Here is a 20,708-nt window from a genome sequence, read left to right on the forward strand (position 1 = left end):
GTCAAAAAAGAAACGAGCCTACATTGAAAGACAACGAGAACAAGGACACATGCAGTTATGGAACGATTATTTTAGTGAAGATGCAACATATCCTTCTCACATGTTTCGACGCCGGTTTCGAATGAACAAGCCCTTGTTCATGCGTATTGTTGATTGACTCTCCGCTGAAATCTCATACTTTCAACAAAGAAGAGATGCTACTGGAAGGTTCGGTCACTCTCTGTTACAAAAGGCAACGACAGCAATTCGTATGATGGCATATGGTTGCCCAGCTGATGCGGTCGACGAATACCTCCGACTTGGTGAGACCACCGCGCTTTTATCTTAGAACATTTTGTTGAAGCAATCATAAATCTATTTGGAGATGAGTATCTAAGAAGACCCACGCCAGAAGATCTTCAATGACTACTCAATATTGGAGAGATACGCGGATTTCCCGGGATGATAGGGAGCATTGATTGTATGCATTGGGAGTGGAAGAATTGTCCGACCGCATGGAAAGGTCAATATACACGTGGATCAGGAAAGCCAACCATTGTTTTAGAGGCTGTAGCTTCACAAGATCTCTGGATATGGCATGCGTTTTTCGGACCTCCAGGTACATTAAACGATATCAATGTTCTTGATCGATCACTGGTTTTTGATGATATCTTACAAGGTCGAGCTCCAAAAGTTAATTACAGTGTCAACGGACACGAGTACCATTTGGCTTACTATCGCGCAGATGATATATATTCAAAATGGACTGCTTTTGTCCAATCTATTCCACTTCCGCAAGGTCCGAAAGCATCCTTATTCGCTACACATCAAGAGGATGTACGTAAAGATGTCGAGCATGCTTTTGGGGTCTTGCAAGCTTGATTTGCCATAGTCAAAAATCCCGCTCTTTTGTGGGATAAAATAAAAATTGGAAAGATAATGAGAGCATGTATCATTCTACACAATATGATCGTAGAAGACGAACGAGATGGGTACCCTCAGCTTGATGTATCAGTTTTCGCACAACCGGAATCAAACCGAAGTTCACAAGTGTATTTCACGTATTCTACTGATATGCCTTCAAATCTTGGCAATATGATGAGCATTCGGAATCGAGTTCGTGATAATAAAATACATCAACAGTTGAAAGCCGATTTGGTTGAGCATATATGGCAAAAATTTGGAACAAATCAAGATTTCAACTAATCGGTTTTTTTTCATTTACGATTTGTATTTGTAATATTCTTTTATGTCATTTTTATTAAAACTTTTATGTATGTTTTTATTTAAATCATTCTAATTAAAAAAAAAAAAATTTAAGAACCCCTATGAGGTTCTCCCAATGGAGGTCAAAAAATTAATTAGCACTAACCAAGGTTCTTAACCTTTTAAATCACCTTTTTAACTCTTAAATTAATCTAAAGAACCCAGGTTCTTATGGATGGAGGTGCTCTAAGGAGTGAACAACAAGGCTTAACTGGTGGCGTGCCCAATTCGATTTTGAGAAGATCCTTGAGGGCTTTGGCACAAACTCCAAGTTTGAGAGTTTTTCTAGGGCAACTTCCTGAGGAGGATATATGGAGTTGGGGTGGGCTTGGGTTTAGGTTTGGGAATAGAACCGCAGCCACCGCCACAAGCAGTAGTTAGCGTGAAAAAGAGAATGTTGAATGTGAGGAAAATGATAAGGGAGGCTGAGATTTTTGAAGCCATCTTTCCAAAGATATACTTCAAATTGAGCAATCTTAAGATGGAAGTGTTGCTCTAGAGAGTGGTGAAGTAAAATGAAGAGAGGATGTGTGTATATATATTAGGATTGCAAGGGTTTGGACAGTTAAATAAAGCTGTCTTACTAAATCATTTTGAGCAATTATTAACTTCTTTGATATTTTAGTGAGAGTAGAACATTGTTTTATTAAGTGGTTACAATAAATCGTTTTTTTCATAATTCAGAAATATGTACAATCATGGCTCTCTTATTATTATTTTTTTAACTGACAATCATGGCTCTTATTATTATTATATTTTTAACTGACAATCATGGCTCTTATTTAGTAGTGAAAAACTGAAGGATATATAAATATCAAGTATCGAGACTCGATTGCAGCCGCCGTCTCTCGACGCCGGTGAGCCCTCTGGCCGCTGGCGTCGGGTCCTTCGTTTTAGCTCTTCTCATCTTTCTCGTTTCCATTTCGTTTCCACCGTTTACGTTAGCCCTCCGACCTGGTTCTCCGTCTCTGTCAACATCTCTTCTCACGCCAAGTTTCCTCCCCGTAGAAAGCTTGTCCTTGTGAGTCGCAGATCTTGGCTGTCTCATTACAGATCTGGTTCCACCGGATCTGACTTTTCATGGGGGATTCCCCAACCCGTCGAGATTCTCGCTGGTTTCAGTTCTACAAGGTCGAGCTCCAAAAGTTAGCGTGAAAAAGAGAATGTTGAATGTGAGGAAAATGATAAGGGAGGCTGAGATTTTTGAAGCCATCTTTCCAAAGATATACTTCAAATTGAGCAATCTTAAGATGGAAGTGTTGCTCTAGAGAGTGGTGAAGTAAAATGAAGAGAGGATGTGTGTATATTAGTATATATATTAGGATTGCAAGGGTTTGGACAGTTAAATAAAGCTGTCTTACTAAATCATTTTGAGCAATTATTAACTTCTTTGATATTTTAGTGAGAGTGGAACATTGTTTTATTAAGTGGTTACAATAAATCGTTTTTTCATATATCATTCAGAAATGTGTACAATCATGGCTCTTATTATTATTATTTTTTTAACTGACAATCATGGCTCTTATTTAGTGGTAAAAACTGAAGGATATATAAATATCAACACACTGTTGTGCTGTCGTAGTTTGAATATGTCAATTTTATTGAAGGATAACTCGTTGATCCTGGCCGTTTTTTTTTACTAAAAGTGGATCGTTATTTTATTAAATAGTTAAGATAAATCGTTTTTTATTTCAATATGGTAATTTTTTACTAATAGTAATAATTAGATATTAGTTTTTATTTCTAAAGAGAAAAATTGTTTTTGTAAAACTTAATGCTATTGTTTTCTTTAAAATTTTAATTCACAAATAATATTATTAAATTATATATACTTTTAAAATTAAATGGTTAAAGGTAAAACTTCCCAAAAACAAGATTTAAATTGGAATCCATGCACAGGTGTTGATAATCACTCGATTCCTATATGTAGCTGGCGCTGGCGATTATCTTTGAAGATTGGTAATTTGGAATTTTATGACCCACAGTCTGGCTTTTCATATGTGTATTGGCTTGTACTTCGTGTTTTATTGTAACTGTCTTGATCATAATATCATTAGTGCTAAAATGTTCAACAATTCTCATTAATTCCGATTTTAAAATGAATGTAAACCGTAGCAGATCTGACGGAACCTAAAGGAAAAATCTACAATACAAATATGGTCGAGTGGTACGGTGAGATTGGAAAGATATTAAGGACTCCTGGTTCGAAACCTATCATTTCAGATATGTTTGTTTGTGTAGTCAGGTGAAATAGATATCTAATTCTCACTGCGAGAAACATGATTTTGATGGCATTGATGGGCAGGCCCTAGAGATTAGTCGGTACGGAAAAATCACATACCTTCGCAAGTTTTATTGACCTCCAACATAAACTTACAAAAGGGGATATTGACACAAAAATTTATATATTAGTTTTGTTTTTCTATAAATATTAAATATGGAATCTCAACATACTTTTTTGAAATGATGATTCTTATTAGTATATTTGAACCGAATCACATTGTAGGACCGGTAACTGATTTCTTTTTGATCATTTTACTTGGTTAACAAATAAAGTTCTTATAAAAATTGAACTCTGGCCGTCTGTACAGGAATCTCAGAAGGGTCAAATGAGAGGGGAAATATTTAAGGCTCCTCAGTCACTAAATCTTTCCCAGCAGTGGCACAAGCTTAAAATTCGCTAGACAGGAAAGAAGATGCTATTCGATTTCCATGGGCAGCAAAGATGAATCCTGCTTCTAGGAATCTTTACCGAGCAACAGAACCTGAGTACCTGGAAGATGGTACTCCTAAGTTAACTATACCAAGGCATGTTCTCTTACAAGGATTAGAGAATCAAAAAGAATATATCTTGGGTCAGTTCTATAGATGCTTGCCTCCGCCTGGTGGTTTAATCTATGCAGTTTTCAATAAGTTATGGGGAAGGAAATGTAGAATCACTATAATGAAGCTTGGGGAATCTAATTACTTGTTCCATATTCCCGATGAATCGACTAGAATGTGGGTTCTTCAAAGAGGGCTTTGGCATGTTGATGACTGCTTAATGTTTGTTGCTCCATGGAAACCGGAAGCATCTTTAGCTATCCCGGAGATCAAAACTGTTCCGGTGTGGGTAACTTTGAAGAAAATTCCTAACATCTTCTACTCTATTCTTGGAATAAGTCATATAGCTTCTGGTTTATGTGCTCCGATGGCAACTCACAAACCCCGGTTAGATCCCATTTTAATGGGTGAAGCTAAGATTTTGGTTGAGGTAGAGTTAAGCAAAGCATTTCCTTCAAAAATCGCTGCTAATGATGAAAATAGTTTCATTTCCATGGTTGATGTAGAATATGCTTGGTTGCCTTCGAAATGTAGTAGATGTGGTCAGCTTGGGCATAAGGTCAAGCGTTGCTTGCAAAAGGTCGATGAGTCCCATATTGCTGCTCCCAAGGGTATTGAGATGGCCTCCAACATTAGTGATGTGGTTACGACCACTTCTGTCACTGCCTTTGAATCTCCTCAACCTAACACTACTTTAGTTCCAGTTTCAGAGATTGTTGTATCTCCTGACATTCTTCTGGATGTACACAATGAATCCAACTTGGTTGATCCAAATACTGTTGCCAAAGTTGACAATCTCATACCACTAGCTACAATCTCTGTTCTTGAAGACATGTATGTCAGCTCAGTCTGCACTAACCAACATCAAAGAAACCATTGAGTCCAGTTTTGGAGTCTGCCCAGATTTTACCAGTTATTGACACTCATATTGCTCATGCAACCTCTATGGTCCAGAGGGAAAGTAGTAGAATAGATGAGCCGACCTTGGTTCCAACAAGTTTGCCTCATTGATTACTCTTGAGGAAGAAGAAGACTCATCAGATTCAGACAAAGAGATTGATCCGATGAATGATTTGACACCTTTAGGAAAGAGGATTCTCAGAGAGAGACCGGTTAAACCATCCATAAAAGCTAAAGAGATGCATTTGCAGTCAACGGTTCGTGGAAGGGGAAACCGAGGTCGTGGATCGAGGTGGACGTGGCTAGAAGTATCTCCTTCATAGTATTTTAAGTCAGTCCAAGATCGATCTTTGATTGTTTCTGGTTCATCATATGTTCCCTTTTCTTGTTATCACTTGTCAAAACACTGTATGACTACGGTCATGGCTTGTAATAGGTTAATAATATTAAAAAAAAAAGTTCTTATAAAAAGTTTCATAGGCTTTGGACTATTCGCATGGTTGTAAAGAGAACCGTAGCAACTAATGCAACATCAACACAAACAAAAAGTGTTTTCAAAGAGACAGAGTAAGCAAGCTAGTGAATACATATGTCTATAAGGGAACCATTGTCCCCTAAAAACACAAGACAAACGCACACATCATATTCACACACAAGACAAACGCACACATCGTGAGTCGTTAATCAAACGGTAGCAGCAATGGAATACACGAATTTGTAAGACTTGGGTACTTTAAGCACAGCATCGAACCACTCGACCTTCCCTCAAACCTGTTCACCGCTGCTGCGCATTTCCAGAGAAATCTCAGCACACCAAATCATCTTCTCCTTATACCCACCACGTGCAGGCACATACTTATCCCAAAACACCACCATCTTAACACCACAATCAACCAAAATAACATTGCTATAACGGGCAAGCTTAGACAGTCCTTCCAAACCTTCAGCTTTCTTCCAACCATCTACCTCGGCGCTATTGTTAGACCAAAGAAACTCTCCAGTAGATCCATAACAATAGTATATTTTCTCTATCAAACAAGCACTACCAAACTCTACCAAGTCCTTTGTAAGGAAAACACTCCTACCAGACGCTGAATCAACAAGTCCTTCGACCACCCACGTGTGCGTTCGGCAGTCGTGGAAGAATACGTTAGACGAGCAGGAGGTGACGTCATCTTCTTTGTTGATGGCGTAGAGTTTATGATCAACAGCTACGAGATTGGACAATTCTATGGGAGGAGAGTAGCGAATCAGGAACCAAAATATTACCACTTAATGACTCTGTCTTGTTAACGGTTTTGTCTGGTTTCCGACAGAGAGTGAACCAACGAAGGTTGGGTTCAGTAGGGAACTGTAAGCACACATAGAGACACTTCTCGGTGCGGTTTAAGAGAGATCGTATCTGGTAAAGCTCCGGTGAAGCAGTGAGTGATCCAAAGGTCTTGGAGACGAGTGTGAGAATAGGGTAGTGCAATCTCGAGGCGCGGGCTAAGCAACTCAATACTAATTCATCTGGAAGTGGCAAACCGTAGGTGGGTTCTGTTGCCGTCTTTGACGGTGTGGTTGTGGATCGGGAGCGATGGCGACATGTCCTCTCCCAAAATTTTATGGCTTCGACTCCACCACGTGGTTGTTGATCTGATCTATACCCGATGGTTTGGCTTTGTGTTTTTAATTGGCTCTCTTAAATGATTGTTTTGTTAGGGGAATAAAGCCCATAGAGAAATAGTGTTAATGTAAGTTTGATAAGCTTAATAAGAAAATTCAGAAGAAAAAGAAACTTATATATCGTGTGATCTTTGCCACAGAAAAAAAAAAAAATTAGTGAATTACTTATGATTTTTATCTTCAACCTGAAAAGATATAAAAATAAAATATGAATCATCTACATAAAAGTTCTCGAAAATATGTGAAAAAAAGAAAAAAATGTTAAAACAATCATTTGGGATGTTATCCTTAAAATTTATTGAGCTGCGATAGCCAAAGAATAGCGCATCCATCATTCTTTTTAAAGCATCTCCAACACACATCCATAATTTACTTCATAATAAAATAATAAAGAAACAAAAAAATGATTATTTTATAAATAGACTGATTTTTCTATTTTTTGTTTATACTCTATTTTCTACTCTACTTTCAGAGTAAATTATGGAGCAAGGATAGAGATGTCGTTAGCCGTCAATGCCCTCATTTTCAACCCCTAAAAGGTGGCTTAGTCCTTTTGTGTAGAGAATTATCTCCATGAGCGCTCCCAACCTAGAAAAAAATATAATATTTGGCCAAAATTGCCTAGAATGCAGGGTCCTATGAAAATAAAGGTGTTTACTGTTTAACCTAGTTTTTAGTTTTAGTTTTTGGTTTTAAGATTTTAGTTTTTGGTTTTTGATACGAAGTTTCTTTATTTAGTTGGGAGCATGTGTCCACTTGAAAATGGTAGGTATACGTATAGTTTTACTTTCGAACCGTCTAAAATATGAAAAATAATAGGTGAAGGAAATATTTTCTAATCAAGAAAAGCAAAAATTCCTTATATATTAAAAGAGAAAAATTACAATCTTTTAACTATGACACGTGTTATCACTAGAATGATTCTTAGAATCAATAGAAAATTAAGTTGGTCCATAAGCATATACTATAGTTTTTATTAAAATAAACAAAAATTAATTATTAATGTACAAAATGATTTTTTTTCTTTCCTTAAATAAAAACTACGGAATTACCTAATATGATTAAAATATATATCGCAATTAATGATTTTAATTTTTGAATAATAAAGCTTTAGTAACAATTTTTATATTCCTCATCATTTTTGTTTAATTTTAAATTGTTAAATTAAACAATTATATTCACCATATAATAAAAATTTATATTTTTATATTTTTAGTATATGTTATATTTTAATTTTTCTTAGGTGACTTTAAACTACTAAAATTTCTAAAAGTCTTACATTTAAAAATTTGTGATCAATGGCATTTAACAAAAACTGAGACCAACATATTTTAATTTTGTAAATTGCATTGAATAATAAAGCTTTGGTAACAATTTTATATCCCTCATCATGTTTGTTTAATTTTAAATTGTTAAAATAAATTAAACAATTATATTCACCATATAATAAAAATTTATTTTTTTAGTATATGTTATATTTTAATTTTTCTTAGATGACTTTAAACTACTAAAATGTCTAAAATTTTTACATTTAAAAATTTGTGATCAATGGCATTTAACAAAAACTGAGACCAACATATTTTAATTTTGTAAATTGCATTGAATTTTAAAATATTTTTATAAATTATTAAAATTATTAAGAGTCCACATTGAAGTTTTTGTTTTCAGTAGTTAAATTTTTTTTATAAAAATAAAAATGATCATAAAATCATATAAGTAGAAGAGAAATTACCAAAAATACCATATTCATAGTACTATTTTCATGTTTACAATAACCACTTTTATCCTCATTTTTAATGAACGGTAAAAGACATTTATAACCCTAGGATTTTTGGAATGAAAAATTTAGGATTATAATAAATTTATAAATAAATACTTAAAAATAAAAAAATAGTTTCAAAAATAATTTCGATTTACAAAAAGAAATTTTGAAAAAAAATTCTAAAAAATATTTATAAATAATTTCGAATTTGAAAAAGTATAATTCGAAAATATAAATAAAAAATTTATTTTTTATTTATTTAAATAATTATTTATTATATATATAAAGAACAAAATATAATAGTGTTTTGCTACTTAATAAAGAATATATTTTTTAAAATGTGTCTTTAGTGGTGGTAAACATGAATAATGGTAACAAAAAAGTGGTAAACATGAAAATTCCGCTAAGAAGAAAGTCTTATTTAATATATAAACATATTAAAATTTATACTATATATGTACATTAATATCATTTAAATTTAACTATATACCACAGAAAATAGGTAAATATGATTGTTTTGATTTATTTATCATAAAAATTTGTAAAGAAATAGAGTGATTATTTTGTTATATGTATTCAAGCCAATTTAATTATATATAATTATTTGCTTCTCAATTATTCAATATATATTTATTATTTAATAAAATATAAAAAAGGCTAAATAAATAATATTGTACGTAAAAAGAATTTGTATACCGAATGTTCAGTGCCGTGCGAAGAGATATAGGGGCCTGAGGCGAGATAATATTTTTTTGTTTACATGATTTTATGAGTATTATATTTAAAATGAAATAATTCAAAATAACTTATTTTTGTCACATGGATTAAAAATTATAAAATAAAAAGTGATACACAAAGTATAGAATGTAAAATTTTTGATTAATTTATATTGGTTCATTTCAAGGTGGGCACGGCTGTGATTCCCGCGAAAAGTGTGGATGTAGTTTAAGATGTATGCCAAATCAACAATTATTACCAAAAAAGGATGTATAACAAATTGTATTAAGTTCCTCTAGTAGTCAAGCCACAATAACACGATTAAATTGTAAAATCCATAAATTTACAAAGGAAAAATTTATAACAGACTACAGTGCTTTTGACAATCAATTTAGAGACAGTCGAGAAAGTAAAATAAGAGATCATATATAATGTGAAAAGGACCAAAACATCAAATTATTGTACCTTTAGGTTTGTTTTGCTTCTGGTAAATCATACGATAAAACCGTTCTTGATCCATCAGTTTCATCATCAGTTTATTCTCATTAATAGACTCCACTAAAACGACTAAACAGGTGAGGATTCAATATGAAGCATGTTGATCCATCAGTTTCATCTCCTATGATACTTTGAAAGGAGATCCTCACTAGAGGATCCAGAGCTCTGTGATCCCAGTTCAGAGCAGGTGAACTTACAACCTCCTTGCTTTCCCGGTTGAGAAGGTTCAAGAACAGGTTTAAACAGTGTACTAGATTTTGGAGGAGACATCTTCAAGAAAGGGGTCATTAGAAGCGCAGACTGAATTTTTCTATTGAGAGGAATCCATGGCATGACCTAAAGAGTTACTTGTATCTTTTGAAGCGTAGTGGTGTCCGCAGAAAGAGTTGTCTACCCTTGTCAGCGCTATGATCACCACGCCATGCCACAAGAGGAGAAGGAAGGACCAAGGGCCCGAATTGAGTAGTAGTCTACTAGGCTCAGGACTCTAAACATCAAACAAATATTTTTCTTCTTCGCTTGAACGCACAACAATGTCTGTGCTCATCAAAGACTGTTTTTCTTGATCCTTGGGAAACAATTGAGAACATGATACTGCTTCTTGACAGTCGAGGAAACCATTGCTGTAAATTAGAAGAAAAAAAAACAGATTGCAGTTCTAAAGCAAGTGATCAAACACTAGAAAGAAACAAAAGCACAATAGGTTAAAACCTTTAGTGAGGAATGCATATTGGACAAGACAGATCTGAAAGACTCAACTTCTCTTTTCCCTTGTTTACTCATGGTCTTAAGCTTCGTTGCTTTCACAACAAGCTCATCAATCTGAAATTCCAAAGCTTTCATTATTCATATAGAAGAAGAACCAAAAGATTGATATAGAATTGTTCCTTAACCAATACCAAACTAGTTGTTGATCATTTTAAAGTAAGAAAAAGAGACAAAGATAAACACAAAATAAACTCTCAGATAAACAGTATGAAAACGAAATAACTCCAAGACAAAGTAGGAAGCAAGCAAGAAGCACCTGGTGAAGAAGAGATGAGATACCAGAATGTACAAGGTAGAGTAGATCTAGCTCACAATCATTACATGTTTCTCTAACAAGACTATCTCTTTTGAGCTGGTAACGTTCCATTTCCCTCAACCTATGAGGTATATTGTGCTGTCAAAGGAGCTTCTGGAGAAATTGCAAGCCAACATACAAAAACGGAGATAACAAAATTGGTAGTTTTCTCTTTGAAATTTGAATTGATGATAGAAATGCTTCTAGTCAAATCCTTAGAAACACAGAGACTAAAGAACATCTTATCTTTATTGATTTATAAACTTCTCAAAATTAAAGCTCTCAGAGTTGCTATTTATACGAAAGACATCCCTATTTTAAGTGGAATATAAAAACACAAAACTAATCTAAATAATAAACTTCATATCCTAATTTAGATTTCATTTTTATGTTTATCTTCTAACTTATTAAACAGTTATTAATAAGTTAAATTATTCCAAAAGTCTTGGAATTATCCAACATATACAAACAGAATCGGATCTAAGCATAACCCAGATAAATATTGGTTTTGGTTCCCAAATTTTTTTAGAATTTTATATATAGGCCCTTAAAATTATATAAGAAATTTTTACTAATTTTTTAAGTGGTTTAAATCCCTAAAATCTTGACCATGTATAGAAGTAGGACGAATAGGAAAGCAGCTGATGAGAGAGACGAATAATTAGGTCACAAAGAGGCACGATTTGTGAGCACACTTGCGTTTGTGTTTCCATCGCCTGTCTTACACTATTTCCAATGGTACATAGAAATATACTCTATATTTCACTCTAAAATAGTATAACTCTATTATAGAGTTGAATTTACTCCAATGGTTCACTCTATAATAGAGTGAAATATATAGCAAAGTTGTTTTTTCACTCTATATTTGAAGTAAAAAGACAACATTACTCTATATTTCATTTTTGTTATAGAGTAACTCTATTATAAAGTGAAACATCGGAATAAATTAAATTTTATAATTGAGTTACTATATTTTAATATGAATTACAGAGAAATTTTTTGTGTCCCATTGAAAATGCCTTAGGGTTTGCAGAAGAAGAAGAAGGTGGGATTTTGAGTTTTCAAATATTCGGGTTTGATGTTTGAAGAAAATGAAAGTGAAGAGGAGAGAAAGCAAATTATTTTTCTTTTTATTACTTCAATTTCATAGAAATAAAGTGATATTAACAATATTAAAGAAATAGGGGTACTATTTAATATGGGCTCCAATTGGGTTTGAAGCTCAATAATATGGATCTTGTCTTCTCGTCCACTACCATATGTATTTATAGAAATAAACCAAATTATTTTTCTTTTTATTACTTCAATTTCATAGAAATAAAGTGATATTAACAATATTAAAGAAATAGGGGTGCAATTTAATATGGGCTCCAATTGGGTTTGAAGCTCAATAATATGGATCTTGTCTTCTCGTCCACTACCATATGTATTTATAGAAATAAACCAAATTATTTTTCTTTTTATTACTTCAATTTCATAGAAATAAAGTGATATTAACAATATTAAAGAAATAGGGGTGCAATTTAATATGGGCTCCAATTGGGTTTGAAGCTCAATAATATGGATCTTGTCTTCTCGTCCACTACCATATGTATTTATTGCTGGGAATGGTACGAACCGATCGGATAAAAATGAATTGAATAAAATAAATGAGATATAGGAAGAAATGAAATAAATTCATCTTTTTCATTTTTCATCAAAATATCCACAATATTTTTCTAGTTTTATTTATAAAAACCATAAAACATATCGTCAAATTTTTTATTCAAAAACATGTGCTACTAAAATTAACTCAAGTGAAAATTCTGGAATAATATTTATATATTTGAATTAATATTTTGATATTTAAAATAAATTAATAATATTATTAGATACCTCTTAAATTTTGTTGATGTACTATATATTCAATACTAATATACATAATTTCGTAACGGCATAATGTATAATATATATATGAATTATAGAATTTAATTGCTATTTTAAATTTCAGTATATTTTTTTTAAATGTACACTCGATACACTTCGTTCCAAACTCTTGCTGCAGACCGCCAGCTAAATATACTCTAGGGGCTAGGGCTAACACATGGTCGGTCACATTCATATTCTCGATATTTTTGATTTTACATTGTTTATCATTATTATAACCCAAAGTTGTATTTGAATAATCAAACTATTACAATCTTATAACCCATGTAATCTTTACTAAAACGATCCCACTTACCCTATAAATACACCCACTTAGACACTCAATTTCTTCACCAATCTCAAACATAAACAACACTCAATCTAATTTCAAGGCTAATAAAAATGGCTAGTAGAAACTCTCTTGCCATTTTCCTTGCCTTGAACATACTCTTTTTCGCCCTAACTGAAGCCGCCCGCTCTGGTTGTCCACCAGGGCCATACAAACCCAAGCCTACCCCTACTGCTCCAGCAATCCAGACATGCCCAAAAGATACCGTAAAGCTTGGTGTTTGTGTGAACGCGCTTAACTTATTGAATGTCACATTAGGTGCTCCTCCAGTTAAGCCGTGTTGCAGCCTCATTGCCGGTTTGGTCGATCTAGAAGCTGCAGTTTGTCTTTGCACCGCGCTTAAAGCTAGCATTCTCGGCATCAACATTAACCTTCCAATCAACCTTAGCTTGCTTCTCAACGTTTGCAGCAGAAAGGCTCCTCGTGGCTTCCAATGCCCTTAATTTCTCAAACATGTCAAAATATTCCAAAAATCTGAATTTGTTATGTTTCAAATTTGGTCGAACTTTAATTTGTGTTCCTGTATTTTTTTCTTCTCTTATTTGAATTGGTGGATGAGGATAAGAAGATCCTCATCAACTAAAAAATGAGTCTGTTTTGTAATTTATTTCAATTGTTTGATGAATAAGATAACACTTTTCGGTGTTACATTAAATGTTTGCATCGTTTTAGTAGAACAAAACTAGAGAAGTATTTTAATTTACTAAATGTCATCAGAAAATACTAAAACACAACCTAGAAATTTTAGGATTAAATGACATTTATGACTAGACCATGCATATTATAAGTTCTAGTTTCGGATTTGGAGACAAATTAACGTGAAACTTTTAACACATAACGACGCAACCACTAACCCGCTAACGAGATTTATTAGCTTGATGCCCCTAAAGATTTTTAGAACTATTTAGTGCCTAAAGCACATACTTTCTCTGCTTTAAGTTAATTACGGCAGCCCTGATGGAAATTAATTCGTTGCATCTACTCTCTGCTTATTGTATTTGTTCTTGGTCATGCTTACGTGAATTTCTGATAGTTCACATTACTTGAAATGAAATAAGACGAATAAGTGAACACTAATCAGGGACTAGTTATGCATAAAAAGGAATATGTTAATTAATTAATACTAGATCTCGATCCGCGCAACCGCGAATATATTTTTTTCAATTTTATATATGTATATATTTATTTTAGATCATTAGTAGTATACATTTTTAAAAAGTTGATCATATATTTAAATGATTATATAACTATTTGAGATACAATAATTTAATAATTTTTGTAGTTTATATGTTATAATTAATCAATTGTTTAAAACCGTCATATGTATTGTTGCTTCTTATTATATATTTATCTTATTGTATTTGAAAATTATTTTTTATTTAATTTATGCTAAATTCTGACCTGCCTTTCAAAGCTAAATTTTCTTTTAGTAATATTTTTTTTTATTTTTATTCATTTTAGATAATATATTATTATATAAAGAAAAATCTTAATTTTATACATGTATTATATATTTTGCTAATGTTAAGTCATTCTGTCATCGTACTTTATTTTTAACATGAATATTTTATATTTATGAAAGTAAAATTTATAAAATTTATCAATTTAATATAAATTTATCATTTTCGTTCAATATAATAAATTTATTTTAGTATGATTGATTATGATTATAAAATAGATAAAAATCGGATAGAATTCTTCATTTTATAAATGATAATTGAATATTTATTAATGCATAATAATAGTTCATTGCTAATTACAAAATTAGTGAAAATATTTACATAAACTTTTTAAAAATTAAAATATTGTTGAAATATTTATCAACAGATTTAGTAGAATATATATATATATATATATATATATATATAATGAAAATATATCATGATTAAAGTAGTTGCAAATATTTTATATTATTAGCTTTAATGAAATACATGTTAATTTTCATACATGTATTATATAGGTTGCTAATGTTAACCCGTCTTACCAACATATTATCTTTTTGAACATAAATATTTATAATTATGGAAATAAATTATATATAATTTTACCATATTTAGCTCAATATAATAATTTTCTTTTAGTATGATTGATTATGATTATATAATAGATAAAAATAGGATATAATTTTTTATTTTTCATTTTATAAACGATAACTGAATATATTAATATATAATAATATATCAAAACTAATTAAAAGATTAGTGAAAAAATTTACATATAATTTTTGAAAATTAAGATCTTGTTAAAATCTTTTAAAACAGATTTGTTAGTTTTTTTAATATATATATTTAAAATGAAAAGACATCAAAAGATATTAGGATTAAAATAGTTCAAAGATTATATGTGTTATTATTTTTAATAAAATACATTTAATAAAGTTTCTAAAGGATCGTCCAAATTAAAAAATCACACATAAAATAAGTTATGACTTGTATTTTAATAGAATAGATGCATGCCCGATTAAATGAACACTAATCAGAGACTAATTATGCATTAAAATCCATATGCTAATTAACTAATATACAAGCCGGCCCTGAAATTATGGTGGCTTGAAATAAAATAAAAAAAGGGGATTCTATTTTATTTTATAAAAAATTCATAAAATTTTGTTTGAAAATAGAAATGTTATACCACCGGTGTATAATAAATAAATACAAATATAATTGTTGAAAAAGAACATATTTGTCAAAAAATGAAAAAAACTTGTTAGTGAAAAGGAACTTTTTTTTTTGTTATTTCATGCATTTGAAAATAGGGGAATTGGACTTTTGTTATATGCATTTGTTATTGTCAACTGGACCAGGTAATAAATTGAATGTATAATATATAAATTGCAATTGATGTAGAGGCCTGCCAAAATAAAGAACATGAAATCAACGTTTCATTGGGTTTGGTCGAGGGCAACCTGGCATGTTTATTGGGAAATTCTTAGCGATATAAAAACCGTCTCTTAACTTTTAACTAAAAAAAACTAAGAACCGACTTTTGAATAATATATTTAAGAAACGGTTCTTAATTTTTCTTAGTTAAAATTAAGAGACGGTTCTTATATTACGCTAAGAACCTCCTGATAAACATGGCCTTAGTATGGATGGTTGAGTGTTTCTAGAGTAAGTAGCGATGCGTGCATGCGTAAAAATGAGCTACAAGAAAGATAAATTAGTGGGCCACCCTATTTTGACTAGAACGAAGTACTCATAGTTTAAAAGTTAAAAATTTGGGGTATTGCATAAATTCCATTGCACACAAAAAAAGCATAAATTCCTTTTTCTAGATTCAATTTCTACTAGAAGCAAAATTAGTCGGCCTAGACTTAAAAAGTTCTTTTATGCAGTTTATATGGTAGTTTATTAACAAATAATCTCGATACTCCTGGTATTAGTCTAAAGTCATTTAATATTGAATTAGTATATAATTCACTTTATAGCATTAAATGTATTTCTTTTGAAACTGACTAAATCAACCGATAAGACATAAAATTTAGAGTCTACCACCATATTTTTTAAGTTTCATCTGCTTTCAATTCAAAATTCTGGTTAAATTTTTAGATAAACAAAAGTAATAAAATATGAATAATACTTGTTTTCACCTCTATGGTGAACGCTTAAATTCACTTCATATTTTATTATCAATCAAAGTACCACGTAGGATTATTGAAAAGATATTAAAATATATATAAAAAAAAACTAAATAGCTGGAAAAAAAAAGAAACGATGCCAAATTTAACGACATCAGCGCTCTTAGAAAACCCTAAACTCTAAACCTTAAACCCTAAAATCCTAAACCATAAAACCCTAAACCCTAAACCCTAAAACTCAAAACCCTATATATAACCCTATAAATCCTAAGACTTAATGGAACGACGTTGACGTTAACGCCGACGTTAGGGTTTAGTGTTGAGGATTTAAGTTTAGAATTCAGGATTTAGTGTTTAAGATTTAGGATTTGGTGTTTATGATTCAAGATTTTGCTAACGATATTAATGTCGGCGTCTTTCTTTTTCCCAATTATTTTGCATTTTTTAAAAGTTTTAATACATTTTTTATTATTATACATAAAATGTTAATTGGTGATAAGAGTTGAGGCAAATGGTGAACCCAACTATTTTTCATAAAGTATCACAATCTAATGTACGACCAGTCTATGAATTATAACGATAGACAGTAGTTTATATCAACGTCACGAATCACGATTATAACTTACTAAACGACATTGTGAACTAATGTATTACAATTTGTTGTACTATCGGCTATGTGAACCGTTTGCATAGACAAATGTCTATTTTAAACTGAAATTAGATCTTGACCCGCACAACAGTGCAGATATTTTTTCAATTTATATACATAGATCTTTATTTTAGATCATTGGTGGTAGACATTTTTAACGTTAATCATATATTTAAATATTTATATAACTATTTCAAATACAATAATTTCATAGTTTATATGTTATAATTAATCAATTGTTTAAAATCGTCACATGCATTTGTCAGTTCTTATTATATATTTATCTTATTGTATTTGCATCTAGTTACTGAAAAAAATTAATATATACATGAAACAACATATCTGAAAATTATTTTGTGTTTAATTTATACTAAACAACAGCGCGTGTATTTTTTCAATTTATATACATAGATCTTTATTTTAGATCATTGGTGGTAGACATTTTTACGTTAATCATATATTTAAATATTTATATAACTATTTCAAATACAATAATTTCATAGTTTATATATTATAATTAATCAATTGTTTAAAATCGTCACATGTATTTGTCACTTCTTATTATATATTTATCTTATTGTATTTGCATTTAGTTACTGAAAAAAATTAATATATGCATAAAACAACATGTCTGAAAATTATTTTGTGTTTAATTTATACTAAATTCTGACCCCCTTCCCCCCCCTCCGTCCTTCAAAGCTGTATTTTCTTTTAGCAATATTTTTATTTTTATTCATTTTAGATAATATATTATTCTGATGTCAAACAAAAAGATAATATATTATTGCATATACAAAATTTTAAGATATGTAAATTTTTTATACATGTATTATATGGTTTATCAATTTATTATAATTTATCATATTTAGTTCAATATAATAGTTTATTTTAAAATGATTTATTATTATTATAAAATATATAAAAATAAAGTAGAATTGTTATTTTAAATTTTATAAACGGTAACTGAATATATATCAATGCATAATAATAATTCTATTTAAAATTAAAATATATCAGTATTAAAATAGTTACAAATATTTTATATTATTAACTTTAGTGAATATATGAAACTTACCAACATAATTTCTTGTTTTATTTCTAAATTTGAAATTTATTTATGGAAGTTAAATTAAATCGGACCTACATAATAGATAAGAAATATTTTGAGAAACTATTAAGAACAACAACAAAATATTTTTAAAAGAGAAACTATAAATATATTGTACTTACAAACTAATTTTGTAGTGAATATTTTAATTTGAAACAGAAAGGATATTTATATTTTAATTTGAAACAGAAAGGATATTTCTTTCTAACAATCAATATATAAAATGTATTTTGAAAACTAATCAATTTAAATGTAACATGACTTTCTAGGAATAGGTCCATTAGGTTCATTTTTAAAAAAATCACACATGAATCAATGTTGTGTCTTCTGTTTTAATATTTAAGATTTACGGGAAATGACATTTAATTTAACACTAGCTTAGATATTTAATTGAGGGTATACTTGTATTTTAGATTTTGGCCATACATCAATGTTAACCTATATGTAGTTTTTGGCCATACATATATGTTATATCTAATTATTTGTATGATTTAAATATTTGATTCAATAACCTATACTAAGTCTAATTCATAAAACGTCTGTTTCAATTAAATTATTGAACCAAAAATGGTAGTGTATCGTCTTTGTCATTGTCATTTTAAATCTGCATTTTCATACACTGTCTTTTTTTTATTTAGGTTTATTATGTTGTGTATTGGTGATTTAAATTTTAGTCTTTTGGTTGTATTAGTCCATAACTCTTGGATTATTTACAATGAGTTTTCGGTGTTAATTTTGTTTTTTGGTAATTTTTCATCTATGATACATCACATTATACATTTAACATTTATACCTGCCACTACAATTGATGATGAACGGATTGGAAATAAACATATGAAATATGAAATATTTTTTTTTCAATCATTTGTCAGTCATTTAAGTTAATGACATAATTTATTACAATACATATTGCACTTTCAAAACTTCACAAGATAAAAATAGTACAAAAATAATGGCATTAATGAATAATGTATAAACTTAGTCTATATAGAAATAAGAATGATTACATTTATACAAAGTATTCATATACTCCTATTATTAAAATATAAATTAAACTGATCTCTATATTTAATAACACAAATCGATTGTACTATCAAAATAGCATTTGTAAACCGATTGTTCATATTGATAGCACATTTTTTAATCATATGGTACAAAGTTTTAAATTGAAAATCATATCTGTTAGAGATCCAAGATTTAATTGAAAAATATTTATATCAAATTAATATCATAAAATTAATAAAAAATTGTACATTGCTTTAATTATAATTAAAATTATTTAGATATTTAAAAGGTTTGTTTTAGTGAAAAAATGAAATATACATTTTTCCAAAGACGAAATAAATAAAATATTTTAAGGGTTTTTAGTGAAAAATTAAAAATATATTTATATTTTAAATAAATACTAAATTAATTAAATAATTAAAATAAAAGGTTTATTTTAATGAAAAAAAATAAATTTATATTGTAAAAAAGTATGAAAAGATTTTATTCAGATGCAAATTTAAAGAAAATAAAAGAATATCTTTTTGATTAGTTGGTTTTAAAATAATTCAAATATTTATACAAAAAATTGTTTAAGCAATTTTCTAAGTGGTGGTCCAAATAAAAAATCACACATGAAATAAGTCATGACTTCTATTTTAATAGATAAGATTTCTATTGGGTTATTTTAATCAAATGCCGATGATGCTTTTTAACTAACAGAAATTCAAAAACAAACAAAAAACTATAAACCACATAAGAAAATAGTTTTTTTTACACCAAATAGCTATTCTATTATTCAAACCTGAGATATTCTGGATAAACAGACCCAAATAAAACAAACAATGTATCAAAGTTTTCTATAAAAAGATAGTGCGTACCTATCTAGAGAATCAACAATTATCTAGAGAATCAACAATTCCATTTTGTGCTGTTGGAATGTGAAAAATGTCGAAGTTCGAAAAACATAACAGATAAAGAAAATAGTTAACCAATCAATTTCTTTACTGAATAATGATTTGGCATGATGATTATCATATTACAATCGTCGATGGAATAATTGTATTTTATATCTCTCCTATAGCTACTACCCGTGAACCAAATATTTGGCATCCTTGACCTTATAAAACAGATACCACCAATACACGAAACATATAATTCGATAGAGAAACTAACATGGCTGATTTTGTCGTTATAATAACTTTATATACTATAATATAGCTGGATCTAACAACTTTATATCTTCTTATAAATTAATCATATTGAAGGCAGGGCTAGAAAAATATCTCTTAATTTTGATTTGATTCATTATTCGTTTCGATTCGAAATGAAAAATCCGAAGATGCATAATTTTACAAAAATAAAGAAAATAATATTTAATATCCATAAGAAATGAAACAAATCACAAATACGTACTAATATTTTTAGAAACAGATATCTGATATATTATATACATATAT

The 20,708-nt window shown here is 29.9% G+C and overlaps 2 protein-coding genes across 2 annotated transcripts; both read left to right on the top strand.

Annotated features, from left to right (window-relative positions):
• Positions 1-3,337: 3,337 nt before the first annotated feature.
• On the top strand, positions 3,338-6,702 carry LOC106329113. The gene is made up of 2 exons (XM_013767705.1): positions 3,338-3,567; positions 3,837-6,702. Exon 2 carries the CDS (start codon positions 3,971-3,973, stop codon positions 4,946-4,948), a length of 978 nt encoding a protein of 325 aa, XP_013623159.1. The 5' UTR covers positions 3,338-3,567; positions 3,837-3,970; the 3' UTR covers positions 4,949-6,702.
• A 6,215-nt stretch (positions 6,703-12,917) lies between these two features.
• LOC106332937 (putative lipid-binding protein AIR1) lies at positions 12,918-13,578 on the top strand. Its single transcript, XM_013771424.1, has one exon. It carries the CDS (start codon positions 12,984-12,986, stop codon positions 13,371-13,373), a length of 390 nt encoding a protein of 129 aa, XP_013626878.1. The 5' UTR covers positions 12,918-12,983; the 3' UTR covers positions 13,374-13,578.
• Positions 13,579-20,708: the final 7,130 nt, after the last annotated feature.

This window comes from Brassica oleracea, chromosome C3 (genome assembly GCF_000695525.1).
Source record: "Brassica oleracea var. oleracea cultivar TO1000 chromosome C3, BOL, whole genome shotgun sequence".
Classification (NCBI taxonomy): domain Eukaryota; kingdom Viridiplantae; phylum Streptophyta; class Magnoliopsida; order Brassicales; family Brassicaceae; genus Brassica; species Brassica oleracea.

Coding starts and splice junctions, on each gene's coding strand:
- LOC106329113 (XM_013767705.1), top strand. CDS start 3,971: ATGAATCCTGCTTCTAGGAATCTTTACCGAGCAACAGAACCTGAGTAC.
- LOC106332937 (XM_013771424.1), top strand. CDS start 12,984: ATGGCTAGTAGAAACTCTCTTGCCATTTTCCTTGCCTTGAACATACTC.